We start from the raw sequence: 24,106 nt of genomic DNA on the forward strand, positions 1-24,106 counted from the left end.
GACCACGTGAAGAAGGCCCAAATTGGGCTAATACTCATTACTAGATTGCAGATTTGATGTATTTACCGTAAAGGTTAGCTGATCAAATGCAAAATAGTAATAACAAGAATTCAAAAATACTGCTGCACTATATTCAACTTATTTAGCCCTATGCATTTCTTTTTAATTATTATTTATTCTCTCATATTGTAAAGTGATTGTATAAGATACATAAACAAAAACACACACAAAATCTTCTATTTATTTATATCAGCAAAATCTTCCGAGTTATAAGGGTTAAATGATTAAGGAACAAAATAAATATCTATTTAAAAAAATTCAGTTAATTCAAAAGATATTTTTATCATAAATGTATAAAATCCGCAGTCTAGCGATTAGTGCAGACAATTTTCATTTAGCATAGAAATCTGCAATCTATTCATTACTGGACTAATATATAGCATATAATTTCTAAAATATAAAAAGGCATATTATTTTATTTTCACCATTAGAAACCTATTATCAAAATAAACAAATTTTTTGCTTATTTTATTTTCCATAAAAGTAACTATGTAAATGGAAATGTGTTTAAAGATCTACTGTCCGCTAATTATATAATTGATTAAAAAATGTTCTAAAAAGACATTCGCCGAAAAAAAATGTAAGTGATTTCCTTCGGCGTCTTATTACGACAGTCATTGCCACGTAATAAAAACGGGTGGTAAAACGATATTGCTTCACTGATTAATTCCACTTATTGTTTTTCACCTGTCTGTCCACTTACACGCAGCTCTTTATGCTCTTCGCTTCATTTACAGCTACCGCTGTATCTCGCCCGGTGGAACTATACTTAAAGTGATCGTAACATCTCCCTCGGGACTGGTTCTCGTGGAGAGGCCCGAAGCAAGGGATTTCTCGGTTACACTTAAGGATTTAAGTCCGGAACAAAGGAACTCTTCTAGGGTAGGAGAATGCCGCCGGCATGGATTTCGATTACGAGATAGATAGGACTTACATTAGCCAGATAGTTCGCGAACGGGTGCGGAACTTTTCACCATTATCCTCTGTCCATTTAATCCGAGGATCAACTGTCTCGACATCAAACCAGAGAAAAATTCAATCGAATTAAGGAGCGCGATCATTAGCGAACTCGAACCGGTCAATTAATCGCATCAATAACTTGACTGATCCCATTTAAAATCCCGTTTTTAATCGGAGCTGAACAACTAATTTGCAATGCATCCAATTTAATCGGTGAAAATATCCGGCCGTTGCGGTTCTTGTCGTGTCAATACTTAATGTTCACGTCGTTTGTGAAAGCTGTTTTAACGAATTTTCGATTAGTGAGTCGGTCATCGGTCTCTTTTCTACCAATACACCTATTATGTTCTACTTCCATTATACCTATTATGGAACGCTTTCCAAGGTATTATCACCGATTTCATTATGATTACAAGCATTTATTGTCGAATACTACTATAGGTTACTGTACGTTAGATTGATGTTTCTAGATAACGTAATGAATTTTCGAATATTTATTTAATGAGAATAAAAAATAATACGGGTAAGATAGTATTATGGAACGTGCATTTCTCCCTCAAGAAACAACACAGTCATAAATATTCTTAATTGCAAGCATCGACTTGAAGTGTAAGATATATCTTGAGTGTAAGATATGATTTTCATAATTGTATCGTTTAGTTTATGCAGAAAGGATTCAAATGAATAATTAATTTTCTCCTTTATTCTTTTATATATGTTCATAAGAAACATATATACTTTAAATCAGATAAAATTATTATAAATTTCACCTAAACTGTAATATTATATTTCTACATTTTCAATATCTTTTGTACCTCAAGTATCTTTTGCTACAGTCTTATTTTCTCCTCGGTTAATATTTTTTATTCCTGAAACTGTTTTCTCCTTAAATAAATTTATAAACAAACGCGTATATAGGCAACGTTGTTGCTAATAAAATGAATTCGACCAAATCCGACAAATGGAAGATCAACATCGAATCGGTACGAAAACGACGTTTCGTGTAATCGTCTCGAAGTGAAAAGAAACATCAAGTGCTCTCTGATAATTACGATACGAGTCGCTCAATGACGGCCATTAAAATTTATTACCGAATGAGTCACAGCAATTTATTCGCACACAGAATGAACTGTTAAATGGCTTTCCGTTCCCTTCACGAGGCACGGCTTTCTTGATTTTGTTTCAACACGCCAATAAAACCATCTGCGCGACAATAATCATACATTGCTATCTTTTGTCTGCTGCACAAGGGAACGAAACACCGATTTCCTCAGACATCTGGATAACGGATAAACATAGGGTTTAACGAATCAAATTTTATTCGACATCATCGTATAAAATCAAAACAATCGTATAAAAATGTATTTACATAACAATTTATCTGAATAAGATTTTATTCGAAGAAAAATTCATTTCAGTAAGAAGTAATTCGTTATTCGCGAACAAGAATTTATTTGTACTGGAATTCATTCAAAAAATAATCGAATTCAATTGGAATGATATAATATACTGTTGCAAATTTTTACAATTAACATTTTCTTGCAACTACTGCATTGGAAAGTCTGATCATCGATGCATAGCTAAATAATCTTTCTTCGGGTGTAAATTATTCAAAACTTACGTAAGAAGAAACGATCAACAATTATTGATATTATTATTCGAATAACCTTACAACCTCTATTCGAATTACTTATTCGAATAAAAAATAAAGAATTATTCCAATAAAAAATGAAGATTTATTCGAACAAATAGATAGAATATTTTGTTACGAATAACAAATAATTGTTATTCAAATAAAATATTCGACTAAAAAGGATTCGTTCGAATAATTATTTTAGAAAAATATTTATATTCGGAACAATTCGAATAATGCCCAACTCTGCTTGAAACCAGTGATTGCCTTTTTCTATCTATGTATGTTGTCTAAGAAATGCCGAACTTGCCGGACAATTGTAAACTGATTCCAGACATTAAATCTTGTAATCTATACATATCGAAACATAGAAGACAATACTGATTATAGTCTGCATCGGCAGAAGGATTTCTTATCTCGATCGGGATCTTAAACGACGTTCCGATAAAGTTTCCGCCAAGTTTCCGGGAAAATGTTGAAGCACACCCACGCTTAAGAATATTAGCGGCGTTTAATATGAATCGTTAATCCGATTGAATTTATTCGGAGTAATCTTTAACGAGTTTCGCTGACGCAGCGAATAGAGTGGCTCGCGGAGCGCTCGGAGCATCATTGAACCTTCGGACAAATATTCATGAAAACGCGATACAGCCCGGAAAATATTAATCCGGAGAACGAGAACATTTTCCCACGGATATAATGCGTCGACGGGAAATATCGCGGCGCGTTATAATCAGGGATGGAAATGCTGGTTCGCGGATCCGCGTTAGCGAATCCACGTTGCATTCGATCCGGATACGTGTAATCTATGAACGAGTAGAATGACGAAGCAGCCGTGATAGCACTCTCGTCTTACGATGCAGCTCCACGCAACGCTCATTCGAATGCACGGGATGCAAGTATGCATGCAATTAGATCGACGTCTAGGGAGAGAGTAATCGCAGGAGGCGTCGCGTCGATGTGCATGCACGACTGTGCGCGTACTCGTGCACGATACACGGGCCACGCAACCATGAAGGACGGAAGCATTTCTCATTCCCGTTATCGGTTTCTCATTCGCTCTATATTTTACTCCGTGCCGGCTGCGCTAAATAATCGCCGTAACATTATAAATAAATCACGGTGGCCGTTGCGCAACGACGCCGAGAGAAGTCGAAGAAACCAAGGCGTCGCGTCGCGTCTCACTTGGGAAATATGTATCCGCGAACGGCCACGGTGCTTTGATCGTCATCTGCGAATCATTATTTTCAACTCTTTTAAACGTGCTCGCGGATTTTTATATTGAGAAAAATAGACAAAACAACTTGCCGGAGGGTGGTGCACTAGATACACTGCAAATTGATTTGCATGATACTTGCTAGTACACGAGGAACTATTTAAGAAAATGAAAGAAAGTATTTATTTGCCTTGTAAACAACGAACTCTGTGATCAATTCCTAGACATTTCACCGTGAAAATGTAGGTTTGCATAAATACTTCTAATTTATTTGTTTAACTATGATTTTGTAATTAGATCTATTACCATTAAATTTTCTATCTAAATTCCTGTAAAAATCTATTACAATTAAATTCTCCATCTAAATTCTTATAAAAATCGACTATAGTTTAAGTTTCTATAAAAAATCTATTACAATTTTTTTATAATAAAAATCCATTATAATTGAATTTTCCATTTAAATTCTTATAAAAATCTACCATAATTTAAATTTGCATTTTGACAATACTTGATGGTACGTATTTGTTGTGTAAGTAAGTCATGGACTGTATAAGTTAGCATCGATATTTAGACATTTGATGATGCAAATGTAAGTTTGCATAATCACGTGCAATCTAACAGTCAGATGGAAATGCATTAGGAACATAAGAAATATGTTTTTATTGGAGAGTTGAATACATACTAGAAAATCCACTCAGGGATAATAGTTACCATGTACAAAGCCATGCAATCTATTTTTTGAAATACAATTTGCCTATATGTACCATGTTAATGTGCACCTTAAAAGAAATGATTAATCTCTAAACTGCGATTTGCATAAAAATTTTCACTGAACTGCGGACTATATACATTTAAAAATAGATCAAGGAAGTATAAAATCATTTCGAATGTATTAGATCTATTAAAACAGAAATACAATTGATGCAGACAATTTTTGGTTTACATAAAGATCCTCTAATTACAACAGTGAAACTAATCAAAGTGAAAACACCTGACTTCATCGTCATCAACATTACTCCATTTTCATTGTTCAATTAAGAAAAGAGATTTATATAATACTACCGCACGCTACCATTAATGCAGACAATTCTCATTTTGCACAAAATATTTGACATTCTATCTCAAACAAAGGCAAGCAGAATAAACACTGTCCAAACCGTTGCAAGCGGCCGTTACGCCCCGTTTCCAGGAAATCTCGGATTTCATTTTTTAACCAGCACACAGACATCGCCATAGAATATAACCGCGACGATCGTGACGCGAGTAATTAAATGAAAAAGCAATTTCCTCTAAAACAATGCATTAGAGTCGGCCAAGTTTTCCTACTTTGTTCCGGACGACGCGGCGTTCAGAGTCAAGCGACACGTCTCCCAGTAGTGAAAATCAAATGAAAATCCCAAGCGCGCGCGTTCCCTTTTATTTCCTTCATTCTCGCTCTTTCTTTCGTTTTTTTTTTTTGTTTGGAAACTTATACTCGGCTCGAAACGATAAATCAGCTGTCGATTAACGAGCCGCGGGGAACATCGCGTGTCCCGAGAGCTGAAACCGATCGCGAAGTAAGAATCTGGCTCGTTTCCAGGAGTTTTCCAATCGCCTTTTCCCTCGGGATCATCTCTCGAACTTCTCAGCTGGCCGATCGGCCATCGGCGCGATAACGAATGCTTTACGAACCGGAAGCGCGACTTCAGGACTTTGTCCCGACTCGTTGTTATCTCCTGTCTTCCGACTTTTTCCGGATAATTCCGCGCCAGCGAGGAAACCAGCAAAGATCCAAGCGAGCCGTATCCTTTTTTCGTAGGAACACAAACTCTCCCTTTAATAAAACGGCCCGCCCCACTGCTTCGAGCGTATGGATGTCTCGGGTCAAAATCATAACTTCTAAACTAATTACTTCCCTACATAATTAGTACCTAAATTATATACAGTTCCGTTGAAAAAGATTCAGGCGATCTTGATTTTGTGTTGAAATCATTTATCAACGTCTAGTATTGTCATTTTTTAGAAATTGTGCATTGACTAATTTTTATTCGATACATTTTTTATTAAGAATTACTAGTTGTCGGTATGTTAATTATATAAAAGAAAGGTTACAAAATTTTTGTAAATCCTTGCTTGCTTCTTCCATAAAATCAATTAAATGAAATGTGTTCTGAATTAAACGAAACACGTCCACTTTTTTGTTACTGAGAGATGAGCAAACCCATTCTTAAAAATTTCTTGATTTGTCCACATCTAACGAAAATGATTACAATTAAAGGATCAGACTTCAACAAAACTATTTTCCATAATAATATCGAGGACTGTTCTATAAATAGTTTCCCACAAGAACCTCAAGAAAGGATTTACCTTCTAGAGAAGAGTTGAGAGTTAAAGTTAAAGTTAATGAAACGAATACTTTAGAGGAATATAATGGATGTATAACTTCGAGACAATAAAACCGGATTTACAATAAGCAATTAAAACATTACCAATATCTTCAATTGAATAATCCGTTAAAATTTATATTTATTTCCCTGCACTTACACAACTTCATGTTAGAAACACTCAATCGACAACATACAATCAAAAGTAAATACTTTACTATGGTTTACGTACACGATATCGAAGAAAATTGCGAATGGATTTTACAATCCCATAAATTTTTACAAAAAACTAATTATTTTAATAAAAAAAATTAAAATTGGCAAATTAATTTCTACATAATTCGATTCAGCGAGAAGAAGTACTAGAAAAATATACTGTTTAAAAAAATTATAGTATAGACAAATTTTGGATAAAAATTGGCCAATTTTGACTGACGATAACTTCGCGAAAGATCATCGTAAGATGATTAAAAGTCATCATCCTACGATAATATTTTGCGGAGTTATCGTCAGTCCAATCTGACTAATTCCTATCTAAAATTTTTCTATGCTATAATTTTTTCAAACAATATCTTCAAAATTTGATCCGAAAAACTACTAGTACATTTGGTTTTAAGTTAAAACTGCCTCCCTTAAGGGACGCACTGTGCGGCCCGCGAGATTCGTGCGGAGGGTCGAAGGGAAGATCGGCGAGGGTGGAAACCCGAAATCTTAAAAAGACCTTACGCGACCTAGCGCGGTGAACTATCGCGCGCGTTTGCATATCCTTAGGTAAACCCTCTTGCTCCTTGAGCCAAGCCGAATAGTGGGGTTGTGCCAGGAATGCCGAGCAGAAAGTTTCGGGGCCGACCACCTATATCCCGGAACAGAGAATACCTTAGAGATAAGATCCCCTTGATTCGGGAATTCCGAATTCTCGAGGAGCCTTCCATACCGTATCCCAAAATTCCTAGTAAAGTTCATCTCGCTGTATAAACACCTCGGACAAAGATGATCTCTTCGTCGCTCGCCTGACAACGCCGGACTACATAACAACTTGTCGGCAAACGAAAGTCGCGATCATTCAAACTGTCGCAATGCCAGCCGGGTTGGCAAATAGAACACACCGGAAAGAAGCGGGCTCTGTCGCGAAACGGTTGCGACGCACACTGTTTTCTGGAAACAATCAGAGTCCGACCGGGAAAAAATGACTCGTTCAAACCAAACTTGTTTCGTTTTCAAGAGACTAATGAGAAAACTGGTCGAATGCGCGAGTAGCCGGCCAAAACGTTTGCTGAAGAACTAATCCCGGTGTTAAGCATCAATTTTTTATGTTCGGAGTGAAAATTCGCAGTGAAATTAGCTGCTGACGGACGTACAGTGTTTCATTTGCAGTCGTGAATAAATTGGACACCTTTCAAAAGAAACAAACTTTTTTAACATTAAACCTATCACGGTCAAATGACTGGTTCCTCATTCGATATTTGTAAAGGTTATAATAACACTTACATGAGAAATGATTGAATAAATTACATTATTGAAGGAAGTATTATAGTAAAGACTGTATAAAATCTAAATAAATTGGATTTTCACACTTTAACGAGGCATTGTGTAAAAACATATTCGCAAAAATAGCAATTGGATGATATGATAAAAACAAAAACTGAAGAAATCACGATTTTCAACTATTTTATCTGAGCATACAACGAAGATACAAACGATGCATTTTTTAAGGATCGACAACTTATTTGCATGCTGAAAAATTCGCTTTATCAGTTTTAAAGATACTACGTGATATTGAAAACAACTTATGAAAATCAAATTAAAAAACAAATATTTCAACTATGGCACGCGTTTGAAAAAGTGCATCGTTTTTTCTTTTAATTAACATAACGTCTCAATTTGAACAAGAAATCGGTATATTCGATAGAAGCTACGAGTAACGTTAGATACTATGTTTCATCATTAATATTTTACGACAGAAAAATTATGAGATCCGATATTTCGAATTCCTGACTTTTGTCGATTGAGCGGAACACCGTATGACGTACTATCGACCATTCTACGTTTTTAAAGACAACGCGATAAACGCGGGATCGTTCAATGCGAGGAGCGGTGTTATTCAGCGAGATATGACGCCTATAAAAACACGCTATGCAATTCTATGTCTTCAGTGATCTAAATTCCGAGAACCTGTTTGCACGAAGTATCTCAGGAATGAAATCGGGGCAATCTTTTTGCGTGGTAGCTGTCATGAGCTTGTGTACAGTGCCGGTAAAAGTACTCCGACGCTTGCAATCAGCGAGTCTCATAGGCTGCGCGAATTCCTGCGCGAATAAAAATATGAAGAACCAAGCGAGTCGTTCGGCGGCGGACCATGATCGTAGCTTGATCATGGAAATATGATAATGCGCACACGTAGAAGTACCTTCGACATCTGAATTCACTACCGTCCAAACATGTTTCGTATGTGAATAGCTGAATTTAGGGTGCTCCATATGAGACGCTATTTATAGTGGACTGCGCTTATGTAAACTTCGTTTATGTGAATTTCGTTCCTTTATGTGAACTTCGTTTTTGTGATCTCCGTTTCTATGAACTAAATCATAACAGTGACCGGTTAATTGAACTCTATTCTGTCCTAAATTCTTTCATATGACCGTGAACACTTATTAACACCCGAATGGCGAACCTTTCTGATAAAATTGTAACAAAGTATGTTTAGGTTGATTTAAAAGTTTATTCATTAATTTGTTCGTCATACTGTTCGGTGTACCTTTTTCAGAAACTTTAGTCTTCAATTAAACATGTGAAATATTTATGCTGTGCATCCAAGTAGACCCGAGCCATACACAATTTTCTTCAAAGCTTTTGTAATGAAGTTCCCAAGATGAAATTTTGATTGAAGAACATTGTGTATGGATTTTTCGATTTCATAATTTTTTTCACAAGAACATGATCTTTTTTAATACAAAAAAGGAAGTTGGAAAATCACTTTCTACAGAATTCAATACTACATGAAGAGTTATAGAAAGATATACATTTTCCAAATTTTATCTGAAGTTTTTCTAGTATTTCGTTTTCGACAGAATGGCCCCCTTATTTTATAGATTTTGATAGCTGAAGAATTAAATTTTGTTTCGACTTAGAAAAAACGAATGAAATTCATATTAAATAGATTACACACGAAGTCATGAGTCTGACTAACACTAGATTCGCGGAGTACTAAAAACAGCTGTTTTATATTAATTTATAACAGTCATTAACGAGTGTTATTGTGTAATATTTACTGCAGATAATACATGTGTTAAATAAATAATTCATAAATATATCTTTACAATCTGAACAATAGTAAATTAAAGAAGAAAGACCCGTTATTTTCACGGATTCCGTAAACCTAGTGCTAATCGTTATATGTATGTACTTCGAGAGCTTAATTTATCACCATGTCTACGTAAACGATCGATTATTCCAACGACCATATCCTCATGATTAGTTCGGTCAAGCGAAGTTCTATCGCGAAATTGTTACAGCTTTTGACACTGAACATAGCTCGGTCTACTTATTCGTTAACCGTAGTAAATCCGCGTTAATTGCTCCACCAACAAGAATCACTGTCGGACGCTGCACGTTCTGAATCATGTGGCTGTAACACGCGGTCCAAAAGAAACAAGTACAACGAGGTAAAAGTGATGCAATAAATGGATAACAGCTGTTACGTCATGTTTCCGTCGTGGATCCCGTCCACCGTTCAGAGAACAGTGTTCACGGCCGTGTCTATCGGATCTAGAGACCGCAGCAAAGCATTGACCTTACGAACGGCAGGTTCCGCGGAATGTTTTCCAACCGACAACGTTTCCAAACTTTTGCTCCAATTGTGAAGCCGCTCGTGACCGAAAATCCGTATGCAAACCGACGTATATATATAGTTAATCCGTTTAATATTTGAACAGCACACGGTTCCTCTACTTTTGTGTCCCACATCTCCGCCGCGTGCGCGTCGGATCAACCATAAAGTTTCCGCGTTTCGTTTGAGCAAGTTTGGCAAGTTTCGCTCTGATAAATCAAAGATTATCGAATACGGATTGCTCGATTTGTTCCGTAAGTTTTCACCATTTTTCAATGCATCCTCGCACTGAACACTGGAGAGTTATGATTAAATAGCTCGAGGGAGATTGAAGAATTGATCGGCTTTACGTAGCGAAATGTTCAAGCTATGTCTACGTTGAACATGATATATTTTGGTATTCGTTATTCGAGTATGATCTAAGACTAAGCCGCATTGTAATTTATGGATTTCTAAAGATTAACTTTCTGCATGAGGGACGCGGTTATTGTATCGCATTTTCGCAATTCGTTATCCAACTATTAGATATCTCACGAGGTTTGTAAAAAATATTTGTAAAACGTGTAAATCATTCTAACACATAGCAAGAACATCTATGCAACCTTCTAAATTATTCCATGTTCAGATGCCCAGGTTATGAGTGATGAATGAATTCCTTTTTTTTAATTGGAGGTTTTATTCACAATGATCACTTATATATTCTTTCACTTATGTTATCATACTATTATTATCATATTTATTTATTTATTCATTTATTAATTCTTTAAACCAGATGGTTTATTTAGCAACTACAGAATTATTATATGCATATATGTTCGATATTACTTACTTATGTTAGTTATTATTATTCTAGATTCTTACTAAACATGGTATTTTCTTTCCTGATTAATTCTATTGGTATGTAATTACTATACTGCGGACTTTTACACCTGCATCAATTGCAAGAAATAGAAACAAAATAATACACTGACACTTTAAAATTCTTTTAATCTTCTTACTATTGTAAATTGCAACTACTCAATTGTGCCATAAAAGCATAGAATCCGCAGTCCAGTAATTACATTTCAACAATTATATTTACATCGAAGAGTCTCACGATTATCCGTAATACAAGTTGTGTACGGTAGATCGTGTCCTAATGTTGCACGTTACACCGCTGTAGTGTGAATCCAAAATTAACATCGCGTGTAGAATAACCACAGTTCAATTCGGCGTTAATTACATTAGAAATCGGGAACTGAAAGCGACTGACTAAATTCAGCATTCAACTTGTGTAGTAAACTTGATGTATGAACGACCACGGTATGGTTACCGGCTGCAAACTTTCCTAAATGAATCAAGTCACACCAGAAGAAATGTTGATCAAGTGTTTCCTGAGTTCTACCGGATTCGTAAATTCAACTTACGTGATTTCTGTCCGTTTCTACGGAAACAATTTATTAGGAAGAATATTTTAAGATTAGAGAGCAGAATAAGTTATTGATTTGGGTACAACATCTTCGGCGATCGCTATGAATATAACCGTTGATTGTTATGGTTGTTTGTAAATTATTTGATCGGTTTTTTTCAATAAGCAAATTCACTTGTTTCACAATGATAACTTTTTTCGTTACAGTGAGAAGATCTATCGGAAAGTTCTGTCCATTTGTGAAGTGCAAGAAAATAACAAATTTTTCATACATTCAATAATATTTATTGTACAATACAATTTTCGTCGTGAAATGATCTCTTGCCAGCGTGATAGCAATATGTAAATACCATTGGACAGTTTGGGAAGAGGAGATACGATTGTTCGAGACTTGTGGCTCGTTTTTATAGTTACGAATTGTCAACAATTATAAAAACAAGCCGCAAGACTCGAATAATCAGTTAGACAGACATTACTGTATATGTATGTTACAAATGAACATATGCATACGTATTGAAACTTGAACTGACATTAACGGACAGAACTTTCCGATAGATAGAAGTAATAAAAAAAATTGCTTTTTTTTCCCTTGATTATTTACTTCGTCAGAATATTTTATGTCATATTTAGAAAATATATAAATCAGATGTTTCCAATATAATTTTATAATTTAATTATTGGTCCTCCATAAATTTGATAAAAATTAATTTTATTTTAGAAAAGTTGATTCAATTAACAACATCGGGGTAAAATTAATTAAATAAATTGTTGATATAAAAGATAATAATGGATATTTACAAAATTTAATTCAAGAATTATAATAGGTTTAATATAATTTTTGATATAATTTATACAATTTTATATTTTAATTAATTTTTATATAAATTTGACGAGGTAGTAGTTTAATTAAAGTTTTATAGGACTATTATAGGTTAAATTTAAATTTTAATCAAATGCAACATAATTTCATAATTTGATTAATTTATTTTTATAAACTAAATAAGAATTAAATTTAAAAAAAAATTTAATTTAATTGATTATCATATGCTCACGCTAGGTTTTAGCGAGTAAGAGCGACGTAAAACGTAACACGCTTCTGGCTCACTTTTAACAATTTCCATGACGAAAAAAGTCGTCATGCCCATTGGAGTTATCTTCCTGATGCAACGAAATATTTCGTTATACCCGGTTAACAGGTCAATAACTTCAATTATGTTGAAACCGTAAAGTAACTAGTATTTCAGTAATATCGTTTTAGTTTACGGTGTCAGATATTTCATAAGGCGGAACACAAGAGAACCGTTTCGCTGACCGCGTTAAATAAAAAGCTATTACAAAGGACAAACACACGTCAAACCGTCAGCGTGGATACAGGATGTGTGAAAAAAGTATTTGTACATGAGGCCAAGGATTGGACAAAAAGTAATCCTTTGTTTTCACGCTGTACAGTTGGAAGCGGATAAATTGATTCCGTTTCTGTCGCCGAAAATAATTTGAATCTTCAAATTGGTTGTTTTAAACCCGCATACATATTGGTATCAATTTTTACACCCTCTCGCAAGCAGAGTTGAGCATTATTCGAATTGTTTCGAACAAATATTTATCTAAGACAATTATCCGAATGAATTTTTTTCAATTCAAATTATTCTATCTATTTATTCGAATAAATTATTCGCACAACTCTTTATTCAAAATTATTCAAACAATAATGAGAATGATTATTGAGCCGTTTCTGTCTGTACTCAATTTTATAAGAATATATTAATATGATTTCATTCAGGATCAGTTCAATTGAAAATATTTATTATAAATATATAACATTGCGATTATTATAATTATAAAATCTACCCAATGCAACAATTTAAAAAAAAAGGAATATGAAACAATTAAATGGATGAATTTCTAAAAATATTCTATAATTTTTATTCCAATCAATTATTTTCTATATCATATTCGGATAAATTTTTATTCAATTGGATGTGTGTATATTCGGTAGTATCGAATGAAATTTTGTTCGACAGTCGTCCTCTTTTATCCGTCATCCGAATATTATTTCGCCCAACTCTGCTCACAAGAACCAATACAAGCTCCATTAAATTGTTTTAAATACCTATTAATTTCTAGATTCCTATATCAGCTTCAAAGGACCGTCGACGATAAAGCTTCCACAGCTTTGGCACAGTAGTGTATTAATATTCAATGACTATATTTCACATATTCAAGGACATTTCTGATGCATAATTTAAACGTCTGTCGCATGAGAAATATTCTTGTTCGTTTATTCCAATCACCGCCGTAAATCCATCAAATCTTCGAGCTCTTTCGCTGCATTCGACGCAATTGGCCCAGTTCAATAAACATAATGCACCAAAATCAACGCTGAAAGCTACGTGCGGTTGACAAGATCCCACGGGAGCACGGAACTACCTACTCCGAATATACATACGTCGCGGGCTCGAAAAACTAATAAAAGCGCCCCTGAATTTCTCGAATCAACATATATTATATTATTCAGCTCTCGAGTGTACATTTTCCAGAAACCAGCGCCGTTTTCCGAATGAAATATATGAAGACAGCGGCAACGTGCCGTGCCTGAAGATTTCCCGAAGACTTCCGCTCGCCCCGAGGCGATGGGGTTCGTCGCAGAATTGAAAACTTCGTAACAGAAGAATCGGCCTTAAGATATGGCTCGGAAGGCGCAGCGAAACGGCTCACTTATGGGAACTAACTACATCTTTATATTCCGACCGCGCGATCTGCGACTATTTTTTGCCACCTGCGAATAGAATTTCGTTGGGTAGACACTATTTCGTTCCCAGCATCCCCTAGTAATAATAAATTGTTCGTTCTGCGCAAACGTTAAATTGAAATTGCTGCGGGAAAAATTGCTTTCAAATTACCAGATCGGCAAACCTTTCGCTGCCCATTTGCTGAAATATGAAGCTTACATAGGAGCACTTAAGAACAATTTTTCTATAAGGTATGCGAATTTCATACGTGTACGTTGCTAATTTGAGATAATCCAAGGACAACAACCGTATAATCTACAAGAGCATGAAATTTTATTCCGTCTAACATTGTATTAATAAACTGATTTCACGCTAAACGAATGAACACGTTGAATACATTTCGCGGGAAATAAATAGTCAGCAATTAACAAGTGATACAAACGTAATTACAGAAATGATGTCAGCATTACTCTGCACTGTATTTTTTTTTGTTCAGTCTGCCTTAGCTTCGGGCAGATAATACAGCGTCGCGTTCTCGAGCATGTAACTATCACCTACATCGGCCAGTGGTCCCTAATTGGCACTTCCGGTGGCGGTAATTTTACGATTTACACTCTGGAGAAGAGGGAACTCTCTTACTCGACTAAACAGACAAATTCCTTGCCGGCACTCGGTGAAAACCGAAAAGACAACAATTTTTTCCAGACGGTAAATTGCACAGACCTGTTGCGATAAGATAAATATGCAGCTGGAAACGCGATCTGCGGGATTTACGCAAAATTTGATTGCGATTAACGCGCAATTCGTGGAAATTGCCTGTATCAATTAGGGAAGACGCTTTTTGATTCGCCGGTACGCATGCATATACATATACAAATCTTTTCATCAAATATGCACGCATCCGAATCAGAATTTACGCAAAATTCGACAGAAATTAACTGTTATATTTATTGATACGCGAGTCGAATAATTCGGAAAATAATATTGACTAAAAAGATTCCGCGGCAATCCGGCGATATTAAAGCTCGAAATGAATGTTATCTTTCTTATCTATGAGCTCGTAATTTGCGAAGCTCGTTTGAATGCGCATTCAGATTTGCCAAACATATCATCAACGACAAGAAATGCAATATGCAGATGCAACTGTAGACCGTATGCTGACCAGAAACGAACAAGAATTGTTTAACACAATATAACATTGCATAATTATTCGAACTAACGAGAGTATGCGTTTTACACAATTTCCGTAAGCTAAGTATAAAATAACGTCGCTTTTAGCGTGAACGATTCTCAATCAAAAACATCCTTTTTATTCGATATCACCTAACACCCTGCTGTAATCCTTTTATTTTTGAAATCCCGGTTACCGGGTGGTGTATTCTATTAAAATCTTATGGTGCACTAGTAAAAGCGTCCATAAAACAAATGGATATTGATAAACGTTGTTTGCCCGAGAATTGGCAAATGATTTTTTAATAAAGTTCCTTTACGCTATATTCACGCTACAACCGCACAATACTTTTGTTATTCAAACGTTAAAAGTTGCTCGAATAATCATGAGAGATATTACCACATCCAACTAATACTGTTTGTTAGCTATTCCATGCTAAAATAAAACAAAAAAAAGGAATAACAGGATAGCTTCCAACCATGTTTCAGTATTATTTCGAATATTTTTTTAAACGTCTGTTACACATGTGAACAATCATGCTGGTAAGACAAACAAACCCCTATCGTCGCTGGAATGTTCAATATTTCTATAATCATTTACCGGATGCGTCAACTTTGACCCATATTTGCAGAAGTGTGTGCAAAAATAAAACTCTGACGAAGTTTGTTACAATTTCACCGGATTTAACGTGAATTCTGTATTGAGAATTTTATCAACAGCGCCGAGTGTAATTATGTAACAAACAAAAATTGTTTGTTTACACGTAAAATAAATAAAAATCATTTAAAAATATATATAACAATGTATAGTTTTTTTGGAATTTTATGGAAAATATTTTTCCCAATGGACTATAAAGGTAACACAAATTATGGTTAGGCTTATTATGCAATGTCTTTTATTTATTGGTTTATTCTAACAAAATGTTAACTAAAATAATACAAAATTATTAAATAAAATTACTATACAAAATGATGTGCTAATTATGATATTCTGCGAAGCAATTTCTTTTAGTTGTGGAGCAAAGATGAACATTAGCACAATTTGCACATCTTTTCATTTTCTCCGCTTTTTGCATGTTGTGTGCTGGCAAATTGTGTTTTGTACCAAAAATAACCAATAATTAAATACGACAATCACCAATTTTGAAATGGGGAAAAATGTTTTCCTTAGTCGTGAAGGGGTTAAAGGTCGAATTTATTGTCCAAATTTAAAAATCCAATTTAAAAAAGCTAGCATGAACAAATAAGAAAGGTAATTTCGACGAACAGTCGATTCAACGTCCCGAAACACAGGTTTTAGCTAAAAGACTGGTCACAATGTCCCGCGGAAGATCAGACGTGAATTAGTCACAGGTGACTAATGGAGCCGCATAGCAACGCGGGAAATTCCGTACAAAACTTCGATGCTACCGTTCCGAACGCTCCTCCCAGTTACCCCATCGTTTCGAACAATTACGAGAACCGTGTATGTACACGCGTTTCGTTGATCGTTATTATTTCATGAAACAGATTTCCCAAAAAAAATGTCCGAAAAACTCCGAAAATCTCCGAAAAACTAAACGCCTGCAGTAAAAGTTTGAAAAATAAATGACCGAAGCGAGAGACGTACATACCACGATGATCCGATTAAGTTCCATTTAAAGCTCGACCTCCAAACAAAAGAATTTTCATTCATCTCTATTCCGCTGTGAAAAAATTTCGGAGAACAAATCGGTTTACCCGCATCATCCCGAGTTTAACACTAGAACCACCCTAAACGCGGCTAATGTATGTTGCTTGATAACAGTGACTAGACTTCTAAAGAAGATATATATTTGAGCAAAGTAATTTATTTATATGTATGAAAACGAATTAGTCATAGAAATAGTTTTCTAGTTGCAGTCACGAAGAAATTGGAAACAGGTCTCATTTCAAATCATCTAATAATTCTAAACCCTAAATGTATTGTTTCATTAGTACTGCGTTTATTTAAACTGTTCGCTATTGACATTATTACATATGCTTCAATTAAAAAATTCATTTAATCAATTTCCTACAAACGAGTTCGTATAACTTCAAAATAAAATCAAATATTTTGACTGACACGATAGGTTTATTGTTAACTGATATACCGAGAACTCCTGCATTTTGTAATAAAGTTTTTGTTATTTGATACACTAGCTGACAATAAAATATCAATTTTGGATATCCATCTAGAATTAGATCAACACATTTTTGCACTTTTTATTTGCGGTCTATCATGAGTCTAGTATAGCAGTGATTTTTGCGAAAATCATAAGTGGCGGAGCGATCGGTCGAAATTTTAATACGCGAGAAGATTTCTGATTGGTCGGAATTTCGAATGATTGCGTTCGGTTCCGCACGCATTACACGGAACGCGCGAAACGCACTGGTCGTGAGAGGATGATTCATGAGACGCAGCGAGACGGTCTCGCACACGCAGAAACGCGCGCGTACACGGCTACGGAGAGAGCGAAAGAGAAAGAGGCAGTGAGATGAAGAGAGAGAGAGAGAGAGAGAGAGAGAGAGAGAGAGAGAGAGGGAGGGAGAGAGAGAGAGACGTGCGCATATGCATATGACATCCAGCTAAAAGCACATTTCACGGGCCAGATGTTCGGCGAGACACGGGGTAGCGTGGCATTGTGACGGGAGCGATATGCCCGCGTCAATGGGGAGAAAATTCGATCGGAAAGTTTGTGTCCGGTGTGCAGATTGGTAGACAAACCGGAAGTAAGTATCGGAGAGAGAGAAAGAGAAAGAGAGAGAGAGAGAGAGAGAAAGATGAAGAGAGATGAAAAGATATAAAGAAACTTACCGCTCTCGATATAAGGAACCAGCAACAGCAACAGCAGAAAGGGAACGTATCCGCAGGTATCACTGATCATCGTAACCATATTCTCTCTCGCACAGTTAAAAGCCACTGGTCTCGGTTAGGTTATTAGCACCACTTGCGCGAGTACGTGCGAACAACAATAAACAAAACAACAACGCGACGACGCGAGGAAGTAGCGGTAATAGTCGCAACAGGGCACGGGAAACGGGATGAGACGACAGGCGAGATAGAACGCTCGCGCGTACACGCGTGAAGGAGAAAGAGAGAAAGAAAGAAAGAGGGTACGTGAGAGAGAGAGAGAGAGAAAGGGAGGGAGACGGAAAGAGAGAAAGAGCTTCGCGACACGCAACGGTCAAAGACGAGCCGACGTTACCGATATATTCACTACATAGCCTGCGTACCAACCGGACAGCATAGCACACACACGATTCTGTTTTCACTGACCTTACTTTGTATACGCGTTCCGTTGTTCGCGCGCGCGACTTTTCGGAGCAGCCGAATCATATGCGTGTGGCACGGCGACACGGGGAAAATGACGGGCGAGGAAAGCACACGATAATCACGGTTCGCGGCACGCCTTGGCTCTCGGAAAACGAGCTTACGCCATCGTTTACCAGGAATATTAACACTTTCACACGAACGGTCCTTACCACCGACGATCCGCCCCTCGTAACCTTTTTTTTCTCTCGCCTGTCGCACGGCGACTTCTCTCCCTCGGTCCGTTTATTCAGCCCTCCGGTTCTGCAGCCGGACGATGCTACTTCTCTCAGCACTGTCCACCGTACGTCGCACCAGCTGACCACTAACTTTTCTCACACTCGTTTACTTGCCGATCGCTGATTTAGCAGACGCATCGCAGCAGCAACAAAACACACGCACGACGTCGGCCAGTCGCCACCATCGCCACTGGCAGTCCTGCCACTGCTGGAGCCCCGACTTCCCTGCCATGTTCGCGATCTGCTAGCCTCTCTCGGTTGACGGTTTACCGCCAGGTGGCCGCCAGATACCTGCCGCTCCGCCATGAAGCACTTTCATCAGACCAGAAACTCCATTATCGTTTCTGCGTCGGCCATGAAGTGCTCTTAGGGAGATGAAAGCCTGAAGGTTTTTAGGAAGCGGTTTGCGACACGATTGCGTATGCAAGCAAGTCCTTTCCGAAGGTAACCCTTGCGTTTTTTCGACAGATAAAAGAGATTTTGAATTATGCACAATTGCATCAAGGCTAAAGCTACCGGACATTAAAAATGGCTGATACGTGTTGCTTTATTTTATAAGAATGATAACGCTGAATTTACTTGAAACCTACACCATTTCATTAAGAAATGAATTAAGAAATCTATTCAATTAATCCCAATGAAGTTCCCATAATTTCAATAATTTTAAAATGATAAACGTGGGGACAGCGATTTTGATCATCGCGGAAGGTTTAGTGTTAAAGGGGACTATGACTTTGGACTATGTATATTAGGTAATATAAAGCGAAATTGCAGTATATGTATATGAGTTAATAATCGTTACATGAAATTCTTACTAATTACTAGACTGCGGATTTTGTGGATTTATGACAAAAATGACTAGACCAAAAAATATATAAGGACATTGGAAGAATTTGAGAACATTTTTATATTGTATACAACTTATTGAAATTATTAAAACAGTAAAAACATTTTCATCTAACTTATGTTTCTTATCATTATCATAGAATTCTTTCAATCTCACGTACCTACGTACTTTTGTGTTATACAACCATGTCATTTATTGTCAATTTTCTATATACATATTTTGTTTCTATGCAGAGCAATATGAAACTTGTACTATTGATAATGTATTTATTCTCACAAAGGGTCATAATTAAACAGCGAGTTTTATGCATTTACGACAAAAATCAGTAGAAAAATTCAGTACAGTAAAGACGTTTAACGAATTTAGTGATACTGTTGTAATATTTTCAACTCATTGAAATCATTAAGAAAGAAAACAAATGTTTGTTATGTTCCTGCATCTTGCAATCAGTGCAGACAACCTTTATTTTGCATAAAGATCCGCAGTCTAATCATAATCAATAGTACAATTTCTCCTCTGGGATTTGAAAAATATAAATTCTGGAAATTTAAGGGGCTAGAACAGTCACGTGACTTTATGGATTCAGTCGGTATCTGCTGTACAGATTTCATTACAGAAATGGTATTATCTACAGATGTGTAGTTGATTGATAAATATCAGATGGAGCCACCGTCGTTTTCTGCTAGGAGTGGAAAGCTTAATTCTAATACAAATATTCTCCGGATCGAGAAATGCACATTTTCGTATAACTTTTGAACCATTGGAGATATTGCGATTAAATTTTCACTAAAAATATTTAAAAAATAATCATTCTTAACCTTAGATAAGTAAATATTTTTTGCATTTATTAAGTAATAATTTTTAACAAGGATTGAAAATATATATGAGCCGTTTATTTTGAAAGTGGCATAAATCGCTATACTCAGGAAATTAATTGCGGGGCTTAGCGTAAAAGAAATAGAAACGTGTGATAAGTGTGTGTGAAGTATTGTTTTGAATTATTTTCAGTATTTTTAAAAAAGTTGTGATCACTGGACTTATTTTTATAAGTGCGAAAGAATAGTGCAGTTTTGTAAATTATATTATATGTTATATACGCTGGATCTCGTCCTGTTTCTTCAGCAAAATACAAAGACATGATGGACTTGCTTAATTATATACCCCCAATATACCACAGTTATTTTAAAAATTTGAAACAAAACACGATTTCCGAGGACTTAATCACTCCTATTGATGACGAAAATTAAATTTAACTGATGTATTTTCATATAAATTACTTATACTTATGTTTCAAAATGTGTCCGATTTCGCATGGAATGACCCTTTCGATTTATGTTTGCGGATATTTAAAACGAAAATGACGATAATTGTAGAGGAAGGAGTGGTTCTATTTTATATTACCTTGTAAAAGTGAATTTATAAATTCAATTATTTTAACCACAATCCAAGTTTGTATCTACCTCCGATTCCATGTTGACAGTCCTTCTACTTAGGTGCCACCTTATAACCACCAGTGTAACTAAACCTGTCAAATTTTTTGTTCTATATTATCGATATCATGAATTCTGATGGCAAAACGGTATACTTTTACCAAATATTTGTATAATTTTTATGAAGACTGATTTCGCGCACTACACTGAATCTTTCCCTTTCCCGTAAACCCATGTTTTCCTCTCACTTTGTCGGCAACTGTGTCCTCTACCTTTATCTCGTTGCTAGGGAGTTTGATTTAGGAAGCAGCAGCGACATCTTATGGTTTCTATGAGTTTGGGGTTTTTCAGAATAGTTTGAATTGATTTTCAAGGGATTTCTGGGAGAACTTTTTAAGTTTTGGGAGCGCAAACGATAGCTGGAATATCGCAATTTGTGATGGATTTGTTTAGGTTTATAGAAAAATTCGAAATCAAGACGAAAAATTGATGTACATATTTCCGATTGATAGATCGGATAAAAATTAATGGATTTTGAAGAGTTACTCCAAATTGATTTTAGATTATATTCCTACAAAAATGTTAAAATGAAAACTGGGAGATCATACTTTATAATAAATCTATTTAGACTCACATGAAACTTGGAAGCTAATCCACAGGCTTTTTGTCCTAGTTTTGACGGACTCTAGAGCTCCCTTACCATTTCGTGTCGCGCTCAGTGTTACCGATGGTTCGCGAAAACTAGACACATTAGCAAGAAGTGAATATTCTGTATATTTCATTTCTACTATTATTTGGAGGCAATGAGTGTATACCGGGCGAACATTTAAATGTTTGATACATTTTGTCTTGCAGATGGATATTTATAACGTTAATTTTGTAAGCTTTATAGTGCTGACATTGCAAAAAGAGCATTACATGCAATATTTGTGCGGATTTTAATTTTGTGATATTAAGTTGTTGCAAAAATAATTTAGATTTTTTTTTGGTTATCTATTTGGAAAACCGAAAATACATTTGCAACATCTCGACAGATACAATTTGGTAAAATTTGAGACAATAGGAGAGAATTTACTGTATGTATGATACAAATCTTTGATTTAGAATATCGGTTTGAAAATTGATCTTACGCATGAAAATCAATATTGGAAGAAATAGAAATTACTCACCGAATAAGTGTTATTTAAGTATTACGATATTAGTCCGGAATCATACGATTTACTCATAAAAAGTATGTTGTGTTATTTTATTCTTGGAAAAGAAGAATAGACAATCACCAACTGATTCATTTACCTTATTTATATTCAAACTTTGCGAAGCTAAGCCATATGTAAATTAAAGTTCACATTACAAATTACAGAAACATAATACCAGAGCAGAATTTGTAATTGTTTAGCATCGGAATTAGGAGTTAATTAATGATTGTCCAGTTGAACGTGCGAATTGAGTCTTTTGCCATTAAGCTTTAATAATTGCAACAAACAAAAGCTCAAAACACCTCACGAAACGACATCGCACTTTACGATTGTACGACGAAAAATGTCGCAACTTCGCACTCTCGATGAAGACCAGAGTGGGTCTACTGCGACACTGTTTACTCTGTATTACTATTGCTAGCGAATTAGTTCGCGAGATTGGTGCATGTATTCGACTGTGAGAGAATCATTTTCGCCTTTTTCCCTATCTATCCCTATTAAGTGAGTGAGATCAACGAGAAGTTCTCAAAGAAAATCTTTGGGTCCCCACAGCTAAGGGCCATCCTAACCCATACCCATTGCATTATATTAATAAATTATTCACGATGTTAAACAGGACAATTATGTAAAACGCGTCGAAAAATGTTTCCAGCTGATACGATAGAAAGGAAAAAGAAATACTTTTGTTTGTAGCATAATAGCTTAAACCAGCTTTCTATTTTACATACACTAATGTAAAATCGTAGCTATACGACAAATTCTTCTGAGTATTTGTTAAATATACCGAACCGATATGTAATCAAATGAGGTCAATTTATCACTACGTTAATAACTCTATCATTCGATTCACACGAATTGATCTCTCATAATACATGCTGTACGCGATAGGAGTCCATTTAATAGATATAGACTATATGAATAGATATATGTATACTAGTGGAGTGTAAACTACGCCATTGCAATGCAATCATTACCTATAAAAGTGTTCATATCGTATTCTTTTTAATGGGTTATGCCCTCGTTTCACGTAGTTAAGATGATCTAACACATCCAAATGTGCCTCGAGATAAGGAACGTTGCAAACAATATTTCATCGAATCGATAATGATTGACATCGTGGTACTTGTGTCGACGTCCTCAACTTTCTAGACAATCGCTTTAATTCCCTATGTTTTCATTCACAGATACGTTGATTAGCACTTCTTCATCCTTAATAATTCCCTGATCGAGCGAGGCAGTGTTTGCTTCTTGTATGTTTCATTTATTTTCATTCATAGATTGTACTATCATACGAATCAAATTCTATTTCAATTCAGAAGAAGCTAATAATATCCATATTTGAGCCGTTTATTTTGAAAGTGGCATAAGTCACTTTACCGTATAATGAAAAGTGGTGATTTTTTCATGTTTATACGAAATTATTTATACCGAGAAAAATATCAGTATCCTGAGATAACAAATACAAGTAAATCTTCTCGAAAGTTAGCATCCATATTTTGAAACGTGTTAAAACGCAAACCCTTAAATATATCGACTTCAAAACAAAGTGACTTATGCCACTTTCAAAATAAACGGCTCATTTGGTAAATCTTCACCGCAGGACTAACTCGTTGCTATAGTGCAAGGGGTTAAAACACCCGTCTATCATCCATTCCCGTCTAATACATTTCCGTCTAATACATTCTAGAGTTAATTGTCAGTGCAATAGTTGACGATAAT

The 24,106-nt window shown here is 35.7% G+C and overlaps 1 protein-coding gene across 3 annotated transcripts in view; it reads right to left on the reverse strand.

The window, feature by feature from the left end:
• Positions 1 to 19,161, reverse strand: part of kuz (zinc-dependent metalloprotease kuz) — a 234,805-nt gene extending 215,644 nt beyond the window's left edge. For 2 of the 3 annotated variants that reach the window (XM_033478502.2, XM_033478501.2), the window contains exon 1: positions 18,181 to 19,161. In XM_033478502.2, the coding sequence (XP_033334393.1) occupies positions 18,181 to 18,259 (79 nt within the window). In that variant the 5' untranslated portion in view covers positions 18,260 to 19,161. The remainder of the gene's footprint in view (positions 1 to 18,180) is intronic. The other variant, XM_033478503.2, reaches the window with a different exon arrangement.
• Positions 19,162 to 24,106: the final 4,945 nt, after the last annotated feature.

This window comes from Megalopta genalis, chromosome 17 (assembly GCF_051020955.1).
Source record: "Megalopta genalis isolate 19385.01 chromosome 17, iyMegGena1_principal, whole genome shotgun sequence".
In the NCBI taxonomy this organism is placed as follows: Eukaryota; Metazoa; Arthropoda; class Insecta; order Hymenoptera; family Halictidae; genus Megalopta; species Megalopta genalis.